At 39.8% G+C, this 19,904-nt stretch overlaps 1 protein-coding gene across 12 annotated transcripts in view; it reads right to left on the reverse strand.

The window, feature by feature from the left end:
- MTCL1 (microtubule crosslinking factor 1) overlaps window positions 1-19,904 on the reverse strand; it is a 190,662-nt gene that overhangs the window by 43,127 nt on the left and 127,631 nt on the right. For 6 of the 12 annotated variants that reach the window (XM_090039698.1, XM_090039696.1, XM_090039700.1 and 3 more), the window contains 4 exons: window positions 17,758-19,080; window positions 16,664-16,819; window positions 7,868-7,990; window positions 4,421-4,651 (listed from right to left, as the gene is read on the reverse strand). In XM_090039698.1, coding sequence (XP_089895824.1) covers window positions 4,421-4,651; window positions 7,868-7,990; window positions 16,664-16,819; window positions 17,758-19,080 — 1,833 coding nt within the window. The remainder of the gene's footprint in view (window positions 1-4,420; window positions 4,652-7,867; window positions 7,991-16,663; window positions 16,820-17,757; window positions 19,081-19,904) is intronic. The other 6 variants (XM_090039705.1, XM_090039701.1, XM_090039707.1 and 3 more) reach the window with 4 other exon arrangements.

Raw genomic sequence — 19,904 nt, forward strand, 5'->3', positions numbered from 1 at the left:
GCGTCCACAGAGAATGCGGGCATCTGAGGGAAAAGAGAGCGCTCGTGAGGGCGCAGGCAAGACTGCTGCGAGAGAGGCCAGGGAGAGTCCGCGGGGAGTGTGGGCAACTGTGAGGAAAGAGAGGCCAGGGAGTGTCTGTGAGGGTGCAGGCCATTGAGAAAGAGGCCAGTGAGCCCGTGAGGGCCTGGGCCAGGGTGAGATAACCCCAGGGAGCCCGTGAGGGCATGGGCAATTACGTGAAGAGCCAGGGTTGCCCATGAGGACACAGATAGAAGTGGACTAGGCAACCGCGAGGCTTGGGGCATGGTATCAGGGGTGGTCGGAGCCATGCATTGCCCCTAAGGCTTTAGTGCATGGAGTCATTTAAGACGGAGCACAGACTTGGATACATCGGGATACCGTGTCCAAGGGGGTGAAAAGGCAGCCTCCCATAACACTAACAACATCAAAGACGTGGCGGGCAAGAACAAGGGTGCATTAACACCAACTTGGCACGGTAGGGGGTGCTAAGAGAGATCACGGCCGCTCCTAGGACCCCGCCCCGTGACAATATTAATTTTGATTTGGTAATGCAAAACCCCCTCTGCAATAATAAAAGGATAGTATATGTTGAAGAAAAGGTGTTATGAGCAAGATGTAAATAAATATTATCTACACTGTAACCAATCAGTTAGCATAGGCCTCAGGATTACATGAACTGGAAAAATAGTTATCCTCTTCCCAGGGATCTTGGTTAGGGAAAGAGACTGAAAATGCATTTTTCCAAGTCAGATTATTTAAAGACTAGTTAGTCTGTGTAGCCACCTGGGGTAGGGACAGAAGTTACACATAAATAGAGATAAGCAATCAGAAACTGGTTCAGATCTGTAACATAACAGGGCTAGGGACAGATATGCAAAAAGCCTGAGCCTGAATTGATTCAATTTTTGCAGGTTAGTCTAACCTGACTAGGGTGAACTGCTTTGAAACTGGACAGACATTCTCTCTGGACTGAGAAAATTCAGGCACATGCCTGCAGTGGTGCTCTGGTGTGGTGCCAGAGGACTGGAAAAGGGCCAATGTGGTTCCCATCTTCAAAAAGGGGAGGAAGGAGGACCTGGGAAAAGATAGGCCAGTTAGTCTGCAGGGGTAGCAGTGGACATAGTCTTCCTGGACTTTAGGAAGGCCTTCGACACTGTCTCTCACCCCATTCTCATTAAGAAACTGGGGGGCTGTGGTGTTGACACCCACACAGTCAAATGGGTCACTAACTGGCTGGAGGGCTGCACCCAGAGAGTGGTGGTAGATGGGTCGTTTTTGACTTGGAGGGCTGTGGGGTTCCACAGGGCTCGGTCCTCGGGCCCACACTGTTCAACATCTTCATCAGTGACTTGGATGAGGGGATAAATAGCACCCTGTTCAAATTTGCTGATGACACTAAGATGTGGGGGGATGTGGGCATGCTAGAAGGGAGGAATAGGCTTCAATTGGACCTAGACAGGTTACAGGGGTGGGCGGATGAGAATAGGATGGGATTCAACACTGACAAGTGCGAAGTGATGCACCTGGGGAGGAACAACCGGCACCATACTTACAGGTTGGGGAACTCCCTTCTCGTCAGTACAGAGGCAGAAAAGGATCTTGGAGTCATCATTGATTCTAAGATGAACATGGGCTGGCAGTGTGGGGAGGCAGTCAGGAAGGCCAACCGCACCTTGTCATGCATCCACAGATGCATCACAGGTAAGTCCAAGGAGGAGTTCCCCTCTTTGCAACATTGGTCAGGCTGCAGCTGGAGTACTGTGTCCAGTTCTGGGTGCCGCACTTCAAGAGGGATGTGGACAACATGGAGAGGGTCCAGAGGAGGGCCACTCACATGATCAGGGGGCAGCAGGGCAGACCCTACAAGGAGAGGCTATAGGACCTGAACCTGTTCAGCCTCCACAAGAAAAGGCAGAGGGGGGATCTAGTGGCCTGTTACAAACTAGTCAGAGGGGACCAGCAGGCACTGGGGAAGTCCCTGTTCCTCCGTGCACTACCAGGAGTGACCAGGAATAACGGTCACAAGCTGGCAGAGGGAGATTTAGGCTAGATATCAGAAGGAGCTACTTCACGGTCAGGGCAGCTAGGATCTGGAACCAACTTCCAAGAGAAATGGTGCTGGTTCCTACCCTGGGGGTCTTTAAGAAGAGGCTAGTTGTACACCTTGCTGGGGTTGTTTAACCCCAGTATTCTTTCCTGCTATGGCAGGGGGTCGGACTCAATGATCTGCTCAGGTCCCTTCTGACCCTAGAAACTATGAAGCTATATGGAGCTTTTCAATCTCCCTCCCTGCTTTGTCATACTGTATGCAGCAAACTGAGAGGTGAGCAAGCCAGCAGAAGGGGCAGGGGCAGGGCTGGGGCTGATAACAGTCCTTATCACCTGATTAGCAAAACAATATCCTCTCTCCACATTACTTCAAACTTCTTAAACAGCTTACCGGCTGACCTATTAATTAGCTTCAAAGCCCTAAGCAGTCACTGTTCTGTCAGCCTATCCTAGTGATATTGGAGACAGAGAGACACACAGACACCTCTCAGCATTAGCTAGCATACCAAATGCTGGCTATGGTCCCTGCTGTGGCAGAGAGGAGGAAGGGATCTTTGTTTAAGCAGTGAGTGGTGAGTGGGGGGGGGTGGGAAGAGAGGAGCATGGGGAAGCCAGGCAGACCCTGCTGTGCCTGCAGCCTGTGCCAAGCTCCAGCCAGAGAGCAGAGGGAAGGGGCCAGCCCTGCTGTGGAGCAGAGAGCCCCGTCCAACCCAGAGAGCATGCCAGGATGCTGGGGGACTCTGATTTAACTTAAACCAGCAAGGGGTCTGAGAAAGTCATTGCATAAACTGGTTTGAGCCAAATCAGTTAAGTCTGATACAACATTCAACCAGGTTCATCTCAAACCAGTTTCGGCCATTTTCAAACTGGTTTATGTGCACTGAACTTCTGTTCAGTTACAGGATTAAACCAGTTTCTGATCACATAAGTTGGTTTATATGTAATGTCTCATAGATTTCATAGATTTTTATGGTCAGAAGGGAACTCAGTAGATCGAATCCGATCCAATGCCCTGGGCAGGAAAGAGTGCTGTGGTCAGACGCCCCCAGCCAGGTGCTTCTCCTCTTAAAGACCTCCAAGGTAGAGGAGAGAGCACCATCACCCTTGGAAGCCCAATCTAGATTCTGGTAACCCTTACCGTATAGAAGTTCTTCCTAATGTCTAATCTAATGTTTGTCCCTACCCCAAAAGTTCAGTGCACATAAACCACTTTCAAAATGTCTGAAACTAACTTAGGATAAACCTGGATGCATGCAGCATCAGATTTAACTGATTTAGTTTTAATCAGTTTATTCAACTTGTGTTCCAGATCCTCTCCAGATTCAAGTTAACTCACAGTTCCCTGCATCCCAGGATGCTTTGTACCTCCCCCGCAAATACCCCCCTCACAAAGTGGGCAGGCTAGTCTTGGCCCATGCTGTCTGCTCCAGCCAAGCAAGGAGGTGTGCTCTATTGCCCCCTGGCTTTTGGCCTACACCACTGCAGGCATGTGGCTGCATTTTCGGAATCAAAAGTGAAGGACTGTTCACTTGCTTGCTGATTCAATCTATGCAGTTTAGACTAATCTGAGAAGATTGAATCGTTTCAGCCTTAGCCATTTTGACTGTCTGTACTTAGCCCTTGACACTCCATAAAGGACCCTTTCTCAAAGCTCATGTTCTGAAAATTTAGCCCTTTAAAAATGTGTCTTGTTGGGCATTCAAAATCATTAGTTAGTTTTGAAAAATCTTGACCTAAGTTATTTTTTACATGCTGCATGAGAAAAAAACCTACCCAATTATTACATGACCATTGTTGATGGTGATGTGTGTGCCTATGAAGGAAAGGAATGTACAAGAATGAACCACTACTGAATTCTTATGTTATGATGTGTGACTTGACTGCCAGCTTGAAAACCAAGTATTTTTTCATCTGTATACCTGAGAGTTTTCTGAAAAACAAGCTGTATATCAGCCCACAGATATATTCATCTTTTCAGATATAATTCAGAGTACAATTATTAAGAAATGTATTTGGTTTTCATTTCTGTTGTGAGATGCATGCTAGGCCATGGCTTGCTTGAGATAATATAGCTAGTTTGGAGGGTTTGATTGAGCAGTAGTCTAGTGATGTCCCATGGATTACGCTTCATTCCAAGACTCTTTTTAAAAGACCTATAAACTTGAGTTTCCAATTCCATTTTAGTTTCATGTAAGCTAACAAATAATGATGGAGATGTTGTTGCCACTCTATAGTTGAGGTCTGCACTAAATTCAGGGATAGCCAACTATTTACTGAGCTCATGACAACACTGGCAGCCCCATTCATCCTTGGGGCTTGATGACTCCACTGAATGAAATGGGCCAGTTACCTCAAATATGTCCTCCCCTTCATCCTCCATTCGCTTGCCTTGCCGCCAGTGTTTCAGCAGCCACTTCAGTTTAACATACAGCAGAAAAATGCTTTGTCTGAAGTGCCTGAGTTCTTGCTGCATCAGATTTTTTTCCTGGCTCCAGGTCTTTTCTTCCAGTTTGTTCTGCAAAGTCAAGCTCTGCACCTCCAAGTCTTTCCTCCGTATAGTCTGCAGATGTTCCTCTTCCAGCTTTAATGCAATAAGAGATAAAATATGAATAAGGTATTGTCCTTAAGGACCCACTGATTTGTTTTTTAAGTTGTGACAGACAAACTGATGCTTCTAATTTTAAGCAATATTACCTATTCACTTGGCAAGAGGTCTAACTTTCAAGGAATAAAAAGACAATGGCTTATAGAACCAATGTAATCAACTGCACACAAATAACCTAGTAAAGAAGCGTGCAGTTTGTTTACTTTAAAGACATAAGAATTCTGCTACATAAACATTTTTATGCCCTTCATACTTCTCATTCCTCTTTTCATTGCATCCTTTCAATATATACCCTGCATGGCCCTTAGCCCACAATGGTTGCATACAAAGCTAATTTATTAATTGGATTTTCAACCATGTCTATAAAACAAGTATATAATAATCCTTCAGACAAGCTGGAATTCTAGCTTCTCTCCTCTTCACATGCCATCACTCTTTAAGAATATATATTCCCATCACTCTCAGGAGACAGAGATCCATTGTCATTCATGTCCAGCATCTCAGAAACAAGTCACAGATTTCTTACACTAGCTCTGAGAATTCATACTTGGAAAACTTGTGTGAGCCAGTTCATAATAAACTCCAACAGGTTCACATCCAACTAGAGCAGAGATGCACAGCACACTATGGCTCAATACACTAGCCTACTGAGCCTCAACATTCCTTGACTGAGTTCTAACTTTACAAACACCAGAAAAGGCTTGCAATTTGAAAATTAAACATTAATCAGTTTTTTGAGGTAAATCTACTAGACAAGTCATTCTTCGAATGCAACTTCTGTCTGTACATGTGAAAATCAGATAATGGGATGACCTGGTACTAATAGCACTTACATAAATTTACCTTTCAGCAATGCCAATATTGATATATTTCTATTTTAGTGAGTACTAATTACTACTAATGAGGGGAAGACATTTGGAAAAGGAATACAGAAATGTATTTTAACCATCTAAAGTCACGTTGTTTAATTTCCTTTTAGATCACTAGATTATGTGAAATAGTAGTTTATTTGTTAGTTACTAGTCCAGTACATGAAATTAATGAAATCCATAATAAACTATTGTGAGTCTTGAAAAAAAAATACAGAGTATGTCCTGTAATGGACAACATCTTCCTAACTATGGAAAATACCTGGGAGGTTCATTTTCAGGAGACTAAGTGGAAAAACACAATTTCTATTAACAGTACCAGAGACATACATCTAATTTCCTCTGAAAGCTTAGAACCCTACAAGTGGCCTACCATTCCATGATAAACACTCATCTAAAGTAAGGAACCCTAACCCTATCATGTATGAAAATATCTGGCTCCAACAATGCAAAAATGCAACACCTAAAGCTTCAAAAGGAGCTCTCTAAAATGTATACCCAACACTCTACCTTATTTGCTAGAAGGATGTTAGAGTGAAATCAGTTCATCAGCGAATGCTTTAAATAACCATAAAAACCATGTAAATGAATTCCTAATTGAATCAGAATGTTTTACAAAAACATACACAATTAAAATGTTTGTAATTAATCTTAAAAGTAGTTTAAATAAAAAAATAGAATAACCTAAAAATGCATGTTCAGATTGTAATTGTGTTAATGGGATTGCATATCGAGGACAGAATTTAGATCACCAGCATGTCATGCTGCCAAAAAATAGTATATTTAAATTATTATGAATGTTATTTGTGCTGGTATAAATGAATATAACTGGAGTTAACATAACCTTGTTCCACTAAATTGAAATGAAGATATGTTAAATGCATCCAAGATCTGTGAATCTTTTCCACAAGAAATCCTGGAGGATGATAAATAAAGGCATAATGTAAACAGGATGGGCATAATTTGGAAAAATGAAGAATCCAGAAGATGCTTTATTTTATTTTTTTTTTCAAAACAGACTTCTGGATTTAAGTCTGAGTGGCTTTTGTTTGTTTAGTTTTTATTAATAATTATAAGAAATAATGGGCTAATTCATCACAGTTTAGTATTCCATAAACTCTGGCAAAGGGCCCTCATAGAAGAAACTCCACAGGGGTCTAGGCTGGGACAACGAATAGTAGCTACAACCGCAGACAGAAAAAAGAGTTTTAAGTCACAGGCACAGCTTCTGAAATGGATACATATCTAATTTTGCTAGGAAGTGAATCAGTTTAGTCATTCCCTACAGAGACTTCCATCAGCAGAGCTTCTACAGAGCTTGCATAAAATTTAAAGTTGCCCCATTAGAAAACTTGAGAGAAACCATGGGCATGACCACTCAGACGTGGTAAAATTATCTGGCACAGGGAGGTGCATTTTACTCCTCTGCGGCTGTTGAATTGTTCATTAAGTACAGTCTGAAAATGTTAGTTCAATATCAAGCCAAGAATTTAGCCAAGAAATTCTGTAAAGAATTCCTTGTTGGCTACAGTCAGACAAAGTTATTTGGGTAAATGTTATATCTTTTATTAGACCAACTGAATAGTTGTAAAAATTGTTCTTTACAAGCTGTAAAGCTACAGATTTGTTAGCTACAGATCACAAAACAACTGTCTGGTAACAAAAGTCATGTTACAAGCACTAAGCAACAAAAGTAGTGGGCATGAGGCACTGAGAAATGCAAGGAGGCCCCAGTTATGGTCTCACTTGCATGGTTGTAACTTACTGACTATAGTGATGTGTCTGATTAGTGGGTTCAGAATCAGGTCTACAGGGTTGAGCTAGGTTTCTGGAGTTCAAGCACATGTTCTTCCAATGCCACATGGAGAACTGAAACATGAAAGGCAATCTCTCTGTGACACGACACCTTTCTGTGCCTTTTTCTTTTCACATTCTTTGTCTGACTTGCCTATTAAGATTATAAACTCTTTGGAGAAAGAATTGTGTTTGTACAGTATGATGGACCATCCATCTCAGCCCTGCCATTTAACAATAAGCCATTCTTTTTAAGGTAATGAATGTAAACTTCTTGGGAATATTTGTTTTTGTCTAATGTGTATGGGAATCAAGCTGCAGAAAGCTCAAACATGTCAGTTTACATTCAACTAACTTCCAGATTCTTAATTTTCTTAAATCTTTTTTAAATAAAAAAAATCAAGCCTTTGGGAGTGAACAGTAACATGTAGATACACTTCCCTTTTCTTTTCTTTTTTTTTGCCAAACAAAATTGTATTTTGCAAGCTGTGGTCAAGCACATCTCCCGCTGGATGGGTTTTGTATTTACCTGAATGATCCTCTCTGTAAACTTTTCTTGCTCCTCTCGGTGAAGTCTTGTCTCCTGCTCAAGTTGAGCCTGAAGCTCCTGTATCGATACATTCTGTACAGGTAAAACATGGGAATCCCTGAGCTGATCAGTAGGACAAAGGGATAGGTTTAGTGGAAAGTGCGTCTTAATAGTGTAAAAAAATCTGTTGGACAGACATCCGCACAATGCACAATTATACAGTTATAAGCAAAGCGTAGCATGCTAAGATGTAGCAATGCCCTAAATATATAGGAGGATTTCCTATGTTATTACCTAGTAAAAAAAATAAAAGTAGGATCTTAATGTTAGATGTTAAATTTCCTTCAGATGTGATCCTCCAGCCCTTATTACTTCCACTGAAGTAACTGGAACTAAGGGCTGCAGAATCAGGCTCTCTTCATGGTCTGCCTATATTATCTGGTAGTGTATTCTTACAGTTTAAGGTGTGCACTTTTAACATCAGAGCAAAAACCATCAACCACATTGAACCTTATTTTTATTTGTTTGTAAAAGTTTTTGACAATTCACATGATGGGATGTCATTCGTTAAGACAATAAATTTGTTTTGCATCAAAATGGTCCTTCTCTTTTGGTGCAGGACAGCGTTTGCACAAGTCACATTTTTACTTCTAATAACATTTTTACTCTATATTATAAAGTGGATAAAATTACACCATGCAACTCTTTATTTACTGTGTCTCAATAATTTTGTGTATCATGTGCACTCAGATATGATTCTTAGGCCAATCTTACACTGTCACTAGGGTCTGACTATATCCCTCCTTTTCCAGAATAATATTCAATTTAATCTTAAAGCCACCTATATCCCTATAAATTTGGTGTTCCATAAATGTTATTTCTGAGAATTATTTAATTAAAAAACAAGGATTCAATAAACAAATGTCACAGATGTATTGACACCAAGAATCAAAACAAAACAACACAACACTCTAATCTCATAGCAATTCGTTTCCTGCATCAGCATTTCTGTGTCTCTCATTTTGTATCTCTTGAATATTTAGGTTCTGGCTGTTTACAGGTATGGATAGGACAGTCAAGCTGAACATTATCGGTTGAAAGAGACAGTTATTTCCAGATGTGGAAAACAATGTTACGCAAAAAGGAAACTCACACTGCCATTTTTACTGTGAATTGTCTGAACAGAGCGGTACTTTTCTAAAGGGACCACTGGAGGCCTGAACGTACGCATTCTCGCTTTTTAGTACTTCAGACACTTAAAGGTATAATATAAACATTATTCAAGACTGATACATTCCTTCTTTAACTAACATTAGGAAGTACAGTTGACTTGTGTATGCATCAGTTCTGCACCTGAAGAGTGAGCTCTGTAGTCCTACAGTACATGCATTTAAACTGATCATTGGTGAGCTAACTCATTATCTATGAAGTCTATTTTTTCTTATGAATTATAATATATTTATAATTTTTTTAAGCATTTAAGGCCAACTCCTCTTGGAGTCAGTTAGGAATATAATGATTTCAAAAGAATCTGCATACAAAGATTGGCCTTTTTTGCAGGGGGTAAATCTTGATATTGTTACAAAAGACCTTCAGAACCCTTTGAAGGCTGTCTTGATTTGGCAGGGGTATGTCATTTTAGCTCTCTCATGTAGCAAGAGAAGTCTTTCCTTAATGACTTTTATTATTTTCTCTCATTTTGATTAGGTTGTGCTTAGAATATGATATGTATGAATAAATATATATGGTTAATTAGCATGCAGTTGCAGAAAAGTATGTCACCTGTTTCAGAAAGTTGTGATTATCTAGAGAGACATGAAAGGTATTTTATGAAAATAAGTATTCCAGTGACAACTTTTTAGTGCTGATAATGATAATTTTAAAAGATTCCACGTAGTTTAATGGGAAGTGCAGGATTTATCTAAAATAAGTAAAGTTATTTCAAAATACATAAGAAATCCATTATTTTAATATCTTCTAGAGTAATTCACATTTGGGAAGTTAGAAAAAGATTGTTCATCTCAGGATTTATGAAAAATGGAAGCTGAAACATAACAACAAAAATTCTTAGAAAGCTGGGGAATTATCACAGATAATTTGATACGTCTTTCTGTTTTTGCTGCACATTATTTCATTTTATATAGGGATGAAATGGTACTTAGTAATTTGCTAAAGACTAGATGCTTAATTCTTCACTTATAGCAACATGTACATAAAAATAGATTATACCTGAACAATTAGGACAAGAAATGTCTTATGAAGTTTTTCAATCAGACAGAAGCCTGATTATACCTGAGTACAGCCAGGTTTCTAGGAACCTTTAAAATTGCTGGTATTAGTGGTAAGAGACTGAATGAGCTGTCAGAATTGATAGAGTACTCAGATATAAGCACTCAAAAAAGGTTTACTTTTTTGTCCTACATGGAGCCTGCTCCTACCTCAGTTTTCCCTTCTATTCAAACTAGAAGTTTCTTCATGTCTTTACATATGTCCTAAACTCTTGGACTTGTTTCCTTAAGTGCAAAGAATTCCAAATAACTTCAATGGATTTGGGGGCTGCTAAGGACCTTGTAGAGTCAAGACCAATGGCTGGACTTTTAATGAAGAAAGACTATGTAGACTTTTATCATTTCTAACCATGTCCATAAGTGCAGGCGATTTAAGCATATATAATCAAATCTGTGCAATTGCGCTCATTATCTTTATACATCAGGCCCTAAATATAAATATGATATGCATTAGCTGAAGATGCAACAGAAAAATGCTAAGGATTTGTGTTTGGATGCAGCACTGCTGCAACACTGAGAGAATAACACATTTGATTTTCTGGTAAATTCCATTCTCTATTCCTTTGTTATATTAATGTATTGACTACACGAGCAACAGAAACCACCAGGCATGCTCTATTTACCATGGCGTCCGAGGTAAGACATCTAAACCAAACAACATTCTAACATTACATGAAAGGACACACTCTCACTAAAACAACGCATAAAATACAACACATTACAATCTAATTCTACTTCACCACAGCACTACAAAACAACACACTATATTTAAACCTTGAGAATGATTAAAAGTTTTAGTGAACCCAAAATGAATTTTCCAAGTTCTGCTTCTGTTCTTGTCACCTTTGGAGCCCAAATCACTCCACTGAATCACTAAGTACCCCCTCTCACTTGTTTTCACAGAAGAACAAGATAATCCATGCTGATTTCCTGATGTCAAGAGGACACTTAAAGACATATTATCAACACAATCAGGATTTTGCCAAAATATTACCTTTTGTGCTAAGAACCCTCTGCCCCCACTAAGATTGCCTTTTGTTGGTACAGGTTATTTTTCTTCTCATACAGCCTATAGGTCTGCAATGATTTGCTTTACAGGATCACCACACCCAGCAAGACCAAGAATATTATATAAATAAGTGCATGATGATAAACCACTCAGATACCTGCCACCTCAACCAGCTGTTGTTGAACCGTAAATTAATACCAGTATAACTAAAGTTAAAACATCTGGTGGTTTTTTCTATTGCTGAATCTACTTGCAAAGGCTTTTTAATGCAGTCAGTCTGATTCCCATGATTGAAACTTGGCCAGCCTCCATGCAAGGACTGTGCATATCAAATTTGATAGAATACTTGTGTTTAGCCATTTCTCCATTCAAAAGCATGAAAAATAAGGATTGAGGGGGCAGGTGGAAGAGCTGGGTTTCCAATTCTCTGTTCCTCTGTGGAAGGCAAAAGATAAACATGTTGTACTAGTTCATTACATGTATTGTGTTCCTTTCATATGCTGACACAATAAAAAATACATTCTAAATGGTCAGTTTACATTTGAAATCTGACCACGACAAGTATAGAATTTGCTGTATCTGACTAGAATTTCTGATGCATTATATGTTTCTTTTTTTTTAACATTTGGTATACATAAGGATAAATCGCTAAAGGTTCCTAAGTTGCTCCCTCAAAAAAATTTGGTGCACATACATCCTTTACCAATGAAAATTAGGTAATTATGCAATTATCTATTTATACATTTGTTTGCACAAAGAAGCTCTGATGTATGAAACAGCTGCAAATCTTTGAAAAATCTGGTCCAGTATATGTATACAAAGTCCTACTGAGTTCATTTAAACTTCAGATATCAACATTTACATCATAATGGGTCTTTCAGGCCATTATGTTGTCAACCTTTAGTGGAGTCTTACATAGCAAGAAAGAACACTTTTCCTCAGCATACATTTTTCTTACTATTCCTAATCTTAGTGGGAAGGAACACTGTCAGTATTCTACACACCATTTTGTCATTTCTCTTGCATGGATTCAAACTGCAAGAATAAGAAATACTGGAGGATGTGTTTTCCTATTTTGTGGCTTTTTTGCTCCAAAGAATACACAATGGAATCCCCAATCTTTGCTTTTGGGGAAGATGCAATTCTAACAGTGCAAAAAATGAAATGCTGAGAAAAATACAGCATGTTGGAAAACATACTGAAGTCCTCAAGCAGAATTACAAAAAGTAAAATAGAAGCAACAAAAGAAGGACATTTCAAGCAAACACTCAAAATTATAGCCTCATGTGCCCAAATTTAACTGTGAAGAAAATTCCCATGCAGAGGCAAAGTAGAAAGTAGAAGAGGAAGTGACATAATTAACTTGAAATAACTACAACTTGGTTTAAAAATCAAACCCATACATACATTTAGCATAGCATATTTACTATGAACAAAGGAAATAACAGAACTAGATTAAGTGATTCTCACCAGCCCATTTTAAAAGCTAAGTGTGAAGATCTGTCTGTTTCCTATTTATGACTACCATCCTAAGGAAAAGATTTGTTATAAAAATTAACCTCCCATTTTTTTAAATGATGACTTTGATTTTGGTACACTTTTACATGTATTTTCTGCAAACAAATGTATATTTTCTGAACAAGTGTGCCAAAGAAAGTATGTACAAAGTATGCAAAAATTATGCATGTGAGCAAAAACACAATCCCAACTGAAAATGTAAGTGATTGTTTACTTCATCGTTTGCAGAAAAGAAATCACACTAGATGTCTTATTTGAGCAACCCGATCTAGAGAATCCTGCTTGAGTGTAAAACATCTAATATCATATTCTTGCACAAATCTATAATCAATCAAAAAGAATAAAATAATTTGGGGATAAAGTACATTCTGTGGTCTATTTATAGATATTGCATTAACAGAAAAAGAGGTCAGCTATAGCTATCAGACAAAATATTACTTTCAACTTTTTACTGATCTTTGTTGGTTGCCATAGCAATCTTACGATCTGTGTCATGCTTTTGCTTCTTAATAGTATTTGCTACCTTCTCTAATCCCTCCTGTCTGTTTCCACTTATGGCAATTTTGTTTACTCATTCACATTCCACTGTGGACTTAAGAGAACCAGTTCTCCCACCCACCATAAAAGAGCCTTGCAGAAACCATGAATAATGTATTGAATATTCACCTTAATACATGCTGGCCTCCTCTCTTCTATCAAACCAGTTCAATGACTTGTTTTCATCAAGAAAACAAAGTCCTCTTCTTAAAGAAATTTCAGTATATAATTTCCCTTGGACTGTGACTCTAACCCAAGTCTTTAATATGCAAATACATTCTAATAATACTGTTGTATTAACAACTGTGGTGCAAAGACCAAACAAGGGCAGATGTTTACAGTTAGGCTATAGGGGTGGTTTCAAGCATGAGGTAGTCTGCCTCTATTGTATTTAATCAAACAATTAGACTCCTACAATGCTCATTTAAAAAACAGTCTATACAAGAGAAATGGGTGAATGGAGCTGTTCTGTTCTTCCTGGGAACATTTTCTTTAAAAAAACTGGACTTAGAGAAGACGTGCTTGCTTACTGTGGAATTATTTGTATAATTGTAACATGTCCTTCTCTCTGAAAGGCTACACACATTAAGAAAATGAAACCATTATACCCATTAGACCTGTGTGAAAATTTTCACTCCAAAAAACCTCAAAAGCAGTTACAAGCTTATATATGGCTACTGCTGTTTTAGGGATTTATTTATCGCTTTTCACTGAAATTTCTGCAGCAACAGAAAGAACTTTTTTTTTCTATTAGAAATCTATTCTTTCCTTTTACTTTCCTGGCACAAAAACACCACATGACTTGTACCTTTCAGGTTTTGCAGCATAGACTTAAATAAATAAAATACATTAAAAAAAAAAAAGAAAAGCAACATCAAATGTTAAAAAAAAGAGCTGGGGAAATCTTATGCTTCACTTGGCTTTTTTCTCAATGATTTTCATAGATTTTGACAAGTGATCTTCCCAACAGACTGGCATTTCAATGAAATGCAACATAATGTGCCATAAAGCTTTAATAGGTTTTTGACTTTTTTTTCCATTTATCCCCTCTCATATTGATACCTCCATGCCCCATCCACAATCATCTCCCCCACACAGCTAGCCCACAACTGGACATTTTTATAACTTCAGTTATAGTTACCTGCTTATCTATGTCTGGCTAAGTTTTCCATCAATATTTTTTCCATCTGCTCATCTTTTGAGACAGTTTCCTGCAGGCAACATCTCATTTTGGTATAGTGTAAACAGTTTGTGCCAAAATTACCCAAGTCACATACCTTCTTGAACATACGGTTTGTATACAAGATGTAATCCAATGAGATAGTTAAACTTACCCAAGAGAGAATTAATTAAAATAAGAGCTTAAATAAAGATATCAAATATTACTTGGGTCATTTTCTGACCTATATTTACCACAATGCTGAGTAGGGACAATTATTTCAAGATGCATATGCTAAACAACTCAGTTTACATTTTACACAACTAGGCCAAGTACAGACATTACACATAAACGGGTATAAGTGATCAGAAACCAATTGGAACCTGTAACAGAACAGATACGAAGTGCACACAGGCTGGTTTAAAAATGGCAGGACCTGGCCTAAGATAGACCTGGATGGATGTAGTATCAGAATTAATTGTTTTAGGTTAGACTGGTTTATCAAACTTCTGTACCAGATCCCCTCCCAGCTCAATTTATGTGGCTGTCTGCCAGCACTACAGGCTGCTTTGTGTCCTCCCCCTACAGGGAAGTAAGCTGGAACTCAACTGCACTTGGCTGCTCTGAGCTGTCAGCCATAGGTCGGCGGGGGGAGGGGGGTGAAGGGAGGAGTGTCTCTAGCTCAGTATTTTTCTATCTTTACACAATGTCCTGAGGCAGGAGGGGTGCTCCACAGAAAGAAGGATCGAACCCCTTCGAGCTCTAGTAAACTGCAGGCAGTGGGGAAAGGAGGTGATTAGAGTGGCAAGGAGAGTGGCTGCTCCCCTTACTGCTCTGCCATGTGGAGGCATGGATGTAGGGACGCAGGTGGAGCCACAAGCAGGCCAGGGGGAATCCTGGCATCTGTGTCCCTACGTGGCAGAGTGGTGGAGTGGAGGCAGGGGAGGCTGCTTCTCCCCCCATCATGGGGGAGGGATCCCCTTCCTCTGTTGTGCAGCAGTGTGGGCACAGGGATGCAAATGCTGGGATTTCATCCTGCTTGCCCCCCTGCCCCACTTGGCTGCAGCTGACAAATTTCTGGTGCTGACAGAGCAGCAGTTGGGAGGGGGGGGGAAAGGGGACTGGTCTCTCGTGCCTGGCAGCCAATCAAGGGTGGCCTGTTGGCCTGGCTCCACTTAGCATTCTCCAGAAGCCTAGGAAGCCCATGGAGCATGGTGGGAGGCATACAGAAACACCCCAAACCTGCTGGCCTTGTCTGGTGCAGGCACCCTGTATGGGCTCCCCCACCCCAAGGGCAAACATCTGTTCTGTTCACTCCTGACCTAACCTAGGGTACTTAAAGCATGAAAGTTAGATTGCTTCTGCCTTGGGATTTTTGGACACCTGTACTTGGCCTTAGGGAAAAAAGTTTGACTCCCAACAGCTAACTTAGTTTCTGCTACCTATGTCACCTGACAGTATGCTTGCATACACAGGTTTAGAATTAAAGAAGCATATTTAATTTCAGTTCCCCAGGCCGGCTTAGTTGCTTTCTACAAAGCCTCACTGGCCAGTGTAAAGAATTCTAAAATGTAGAATAAAAGTTAAATGCAACTTGTTAGCCTAGCTATAGAGTTAGACCAGAACACGGATTTGCACTCATTCATACTATCTGGCCAATCTGTACTTATAACAAGTCAGTTAAAACGATGTTTCAACCTCACACGGCCAAAACCCATTGTATCTCTGTATAGGCAAGTTTTAAAATTATTTTTTTGACAAATATAAATGCGTAAGACACCTAAGCTATCTCATAATTCCATTTAAATGATATTTTTTTGAGGCTGAAAAGCATGCTGCTGCCTGTTGGGAAATTACAATGCACTGCACTACATAACACTACCCTGGGCAGGCCATTGCCTTGCAAAATGCAAAGTAGGCACCTCAGACCTTCACAGATTTAAAAAGCCAATGCTGAAAAACCCAGAGGGTCCAGAAGTACACACTACTCTTTCACTTTGCCATTTACAGAAGAGCACAAATGTTGCCTTAATCGTTTTACTTGGGCCTTAATCAAATGGGTTTTTTTTTTTCCCAACAGGCTAGGCAGTACTGGGAGCAATGCAATGAGTCCAAGAACAGGGACATGTTTGCTTTTATGAAATTTCAGTAAAAATATTTAATGTTCAGGGGAAAAAACACATCAAACTGATGGTGATTCACTTAGCTCAATCACCCACCCCTTGCTACTGCTGCCAAGAACCTATCTAAGGCATCAGGAGGATAGTATGGGCTGCCATGCTGACCTCTAGACTGAAACAGCCCTCGTCTCCTGGCCTGTAGAGTTTAATGTCTCCATCAGCTCCGCGGTGTGGTTCAATGGTGGCTCGATGGTGATGAACATCTTGCTCCTCTCCACGATCTTGACTGAGCTGCCACTCCATCTGATCTCTCAGTTTGGACTGTTAGGTGCATGGGTGGTTTATAACAAAAACAAAGGACAGGAGGGAATAAAGAAAACAAAAATGGGTAAAGTAGACGACTGAAAAGACTACAAGACAAAGAAAAGCGTGAACAAAAAAACCAACTTAAATACAGTGGCGTAAGAAAGTGAAGAGAACAAAACCAAAATGAGGATGAGCAAAATGATGGGCTGAAACATCTGAAAAGCAAAAAAGAGAAAGAGAGGAAAAAAGAATGCAAACACTGGTTATGAGGCGCATGCAATGAGGATGCATGAGTCAAACCAACAGCAAGCATACAAGTCATGAAGGATACGGGATACAAGGCTCTTCCTTCCTTACTTGTGCTGTGCAGAAAAGCCATATCCAGTGTGGCTGCTGTGGTAGTTTAGACATGCGCTCATTGGCAGCTCTTTATGAAAGGCAGTCCTTCGCTGGCTACAATGCTTCTCACTCGCCGCTCGGTTAGGGAGTGAGCTGTAAGCAGGCTTTTCAAAAAATACCACTTAGAAATTTTATATTATTTTGATTCTGGCAAGACTTTTGAGAATGTGCCACACCCACTTCAGAGATTGCACCACAAATAACTTTACACATTCATTAGCAAGGCTGCTAAGTGATTTCAAGAAGATAATTACTTTTTAAAAAAAAATTTCAACTCTTCTTCATGGAGGATCATCGCTGTTAGGGACAAAAAGATTCTTAGATATCTATGGCTTCCCTTGAATTAGCCTTTTTTGCCATGAGGAACAGCCTCTGAACCAAAAGTAATTGAGCATAAAAGAAAACCTACAAAGTGTTTCACATTTTAAACTTGAATACAGTGCAGGTTTTAAATAATAACAAAGCCACTGTGAGGCAAATTAGCTCTAGGGTAGCACAGTCAGTCAGAAGGAGAAACAGTAAAGAAAGAGAAGGAAAACAAGAAGCCTACTTACCTGGAAATCTGTGATTAACTCTTTTCCAAGGTTACCAATGGGAGAGTCTCGAGACATGGATGTCATTGTGGACAGAAAACTGGAAGACTCTGTGAGGTGAGGGAGGGGAGAGAGATCTTCCATTTGTTCTTTGAGGCCTTCCCCAATGTGATCAACTTTCTCTAGAAAGTTCTGCAGCTCTTTTCGGAAAGCTTTCATCCTTGAGTTGATAGTGTCCAGAAGTTCTGGTTCATTTTTATCTTCCTCTCTCTCTTCACTTGTGAAGCCCTGATCAGTGGAGGGACTACTGGTTATGTGCACCCTGGCATCATAAATTAAGCTATCTGTGTCAGTAATAAGGCGGTCTACAGTTCTTTCAAGCCGTTCAGCCTCACGTTTGATGTTAATTATAGACTCTGTGTCTTCTTTCACCCTCACTAGCTCAGTAGAACACAGGTCACTAACTTCTGAATGCTTTCCACTAGCAAAACCTGATGTCTTCTCATAAACTTCTTCTGAGTCACTCTCGCCCCCAACGGGCCCCTCTCTCTTTGGTTGAGGTGGATGGCCTTCTTCACTGTCACTTTCTTTCTTGCCTGCATCACTCTCAGCATCACTGTCCCTGGGACTTGAAGTGCGCAGCCCCAGGTGAGAGACCAGATCATAACGCTGCACATTGGACATCAACACACGATTCTCATATTGGAGTTTCATCACTTTTCCACTCAGTTCATTGATTTGTAACCTGGCTGATTTCAATTCTTCTTGTAGGGATCCGCCACATTTAGAAGCAGCATCTTCCAGCCAACCAGACTCTGGACTGGGCTCAAACTTGAATTTGTTCAGTTCATTTGTCAGTTGTTTGTTGTGATCCTCAATCTCAGAGATTGATCTCCTCAACAACTCTGCCTCTTCTTCAACAAACTGCAAGTGACGGCGCAGCTCTGTGGCTGACTCCACAGAGTCACCGTACGGTGAGGTAGGAATGCTTGAAACGTGGTCCCGGCTAAGACATTCTTTTTCATACTGGCATCTCATGTCTTCCATCTCTGCTTTAATACCCCTGTTTTCCACCTCCAGCTCCACTATCTTCCTGCCTAGTATGTTTGCTTCTTCTTCTACCAGTTTCAGACGAAGCTTCAACTCTGCCTCCCTGGTGCTTGGTGGCCCTCCTGCCTCTCCAGTAGGGAGGGGACTGTCCACATCTCCATAAATGGACTTGTATTTCTGGAGTTCTTGTTCCAGTTCATCTTTCTCCCTTCCCAGTTTGGCCATCTTCTTACGCATCAAAGCTCCTTCTTCTTTGGCAAATTGAAGCTGGCACTTCAAGTCAGCACTGTCGTCCTGCCCATAAGAACAGCCCCACAAAAAGAATTATTTTACATTAAAAATATAATAAGTTGTTTATGTTCCAAAATCCTCATGTCTTTTTTCTTTTAAATGTTACATACTATGTATATGTACACACATAATACAGTGGAAGTGCTATGCAAATCACAAAGTTGACACATTTCACAACTTAGTCCTAAGTTAAATTAATACAGTTTATAACTGATTATAGATTAATAAAAATCATAGCATAACTGAAAATGAATTTAACAATAATCAAACACCACACAAATTTAATGGAAAATAATGTCACTGAAAGGAAATTGTACAGTGTTTTGGGGGGTTTGTTTTTACATATTCCTTTATTGTTCATTTTAAAAATGAAGATAATTTTTATCATCAGTCAATACTAACCGCATAAGTCATGCATTATTCTTCTTTTTGGTTTTTTAACAGTCTGTCTAGAACACCAAAGCCTGTTGAACTGTAAAACTGTTTCCAGTGTTAAAAAGTATGCTCTAGGTTTTATAATGAATCCTCAAAATATTCTATGGGATAAGTAACATTTGTGACTTGTCTTGAAAATGAAAAGTGCTATCATTTTTATTATTAGAACATATCTATGGCAACTGTGTTCTTTGGGATCTAAAAAATAATCTGAACCCTCAACAAGTGTCGTTGGTAAAAAAAAAAAAAAAAGAATGAATCAAAGTCTAACTCCCTTTGAAAATCTTATAGAAAACACAGACCATCGGACAACTGGTCTGAGTGGTTTTTCCCCCTATATTTTGGAGGACAGGGCAATTTTAAAATGTTGTACCATACTAGATTAAAACTCC

Source organism: Crocodylus siamensis, chromosome 3 (genome assembly GCF_052110815.1).
Source record: "Crocodylus siamensis isolate JL-2025a chromosome 3, ASM5211081v1, whole genome shotgun sequence".
NCBI classification, from domain to species: domain Eukaryota; kingdom Metazoa; phylum Chordata; order Crocodylia; family Crocodylidae; genus Crocodylus; species Crocodylus siamensis.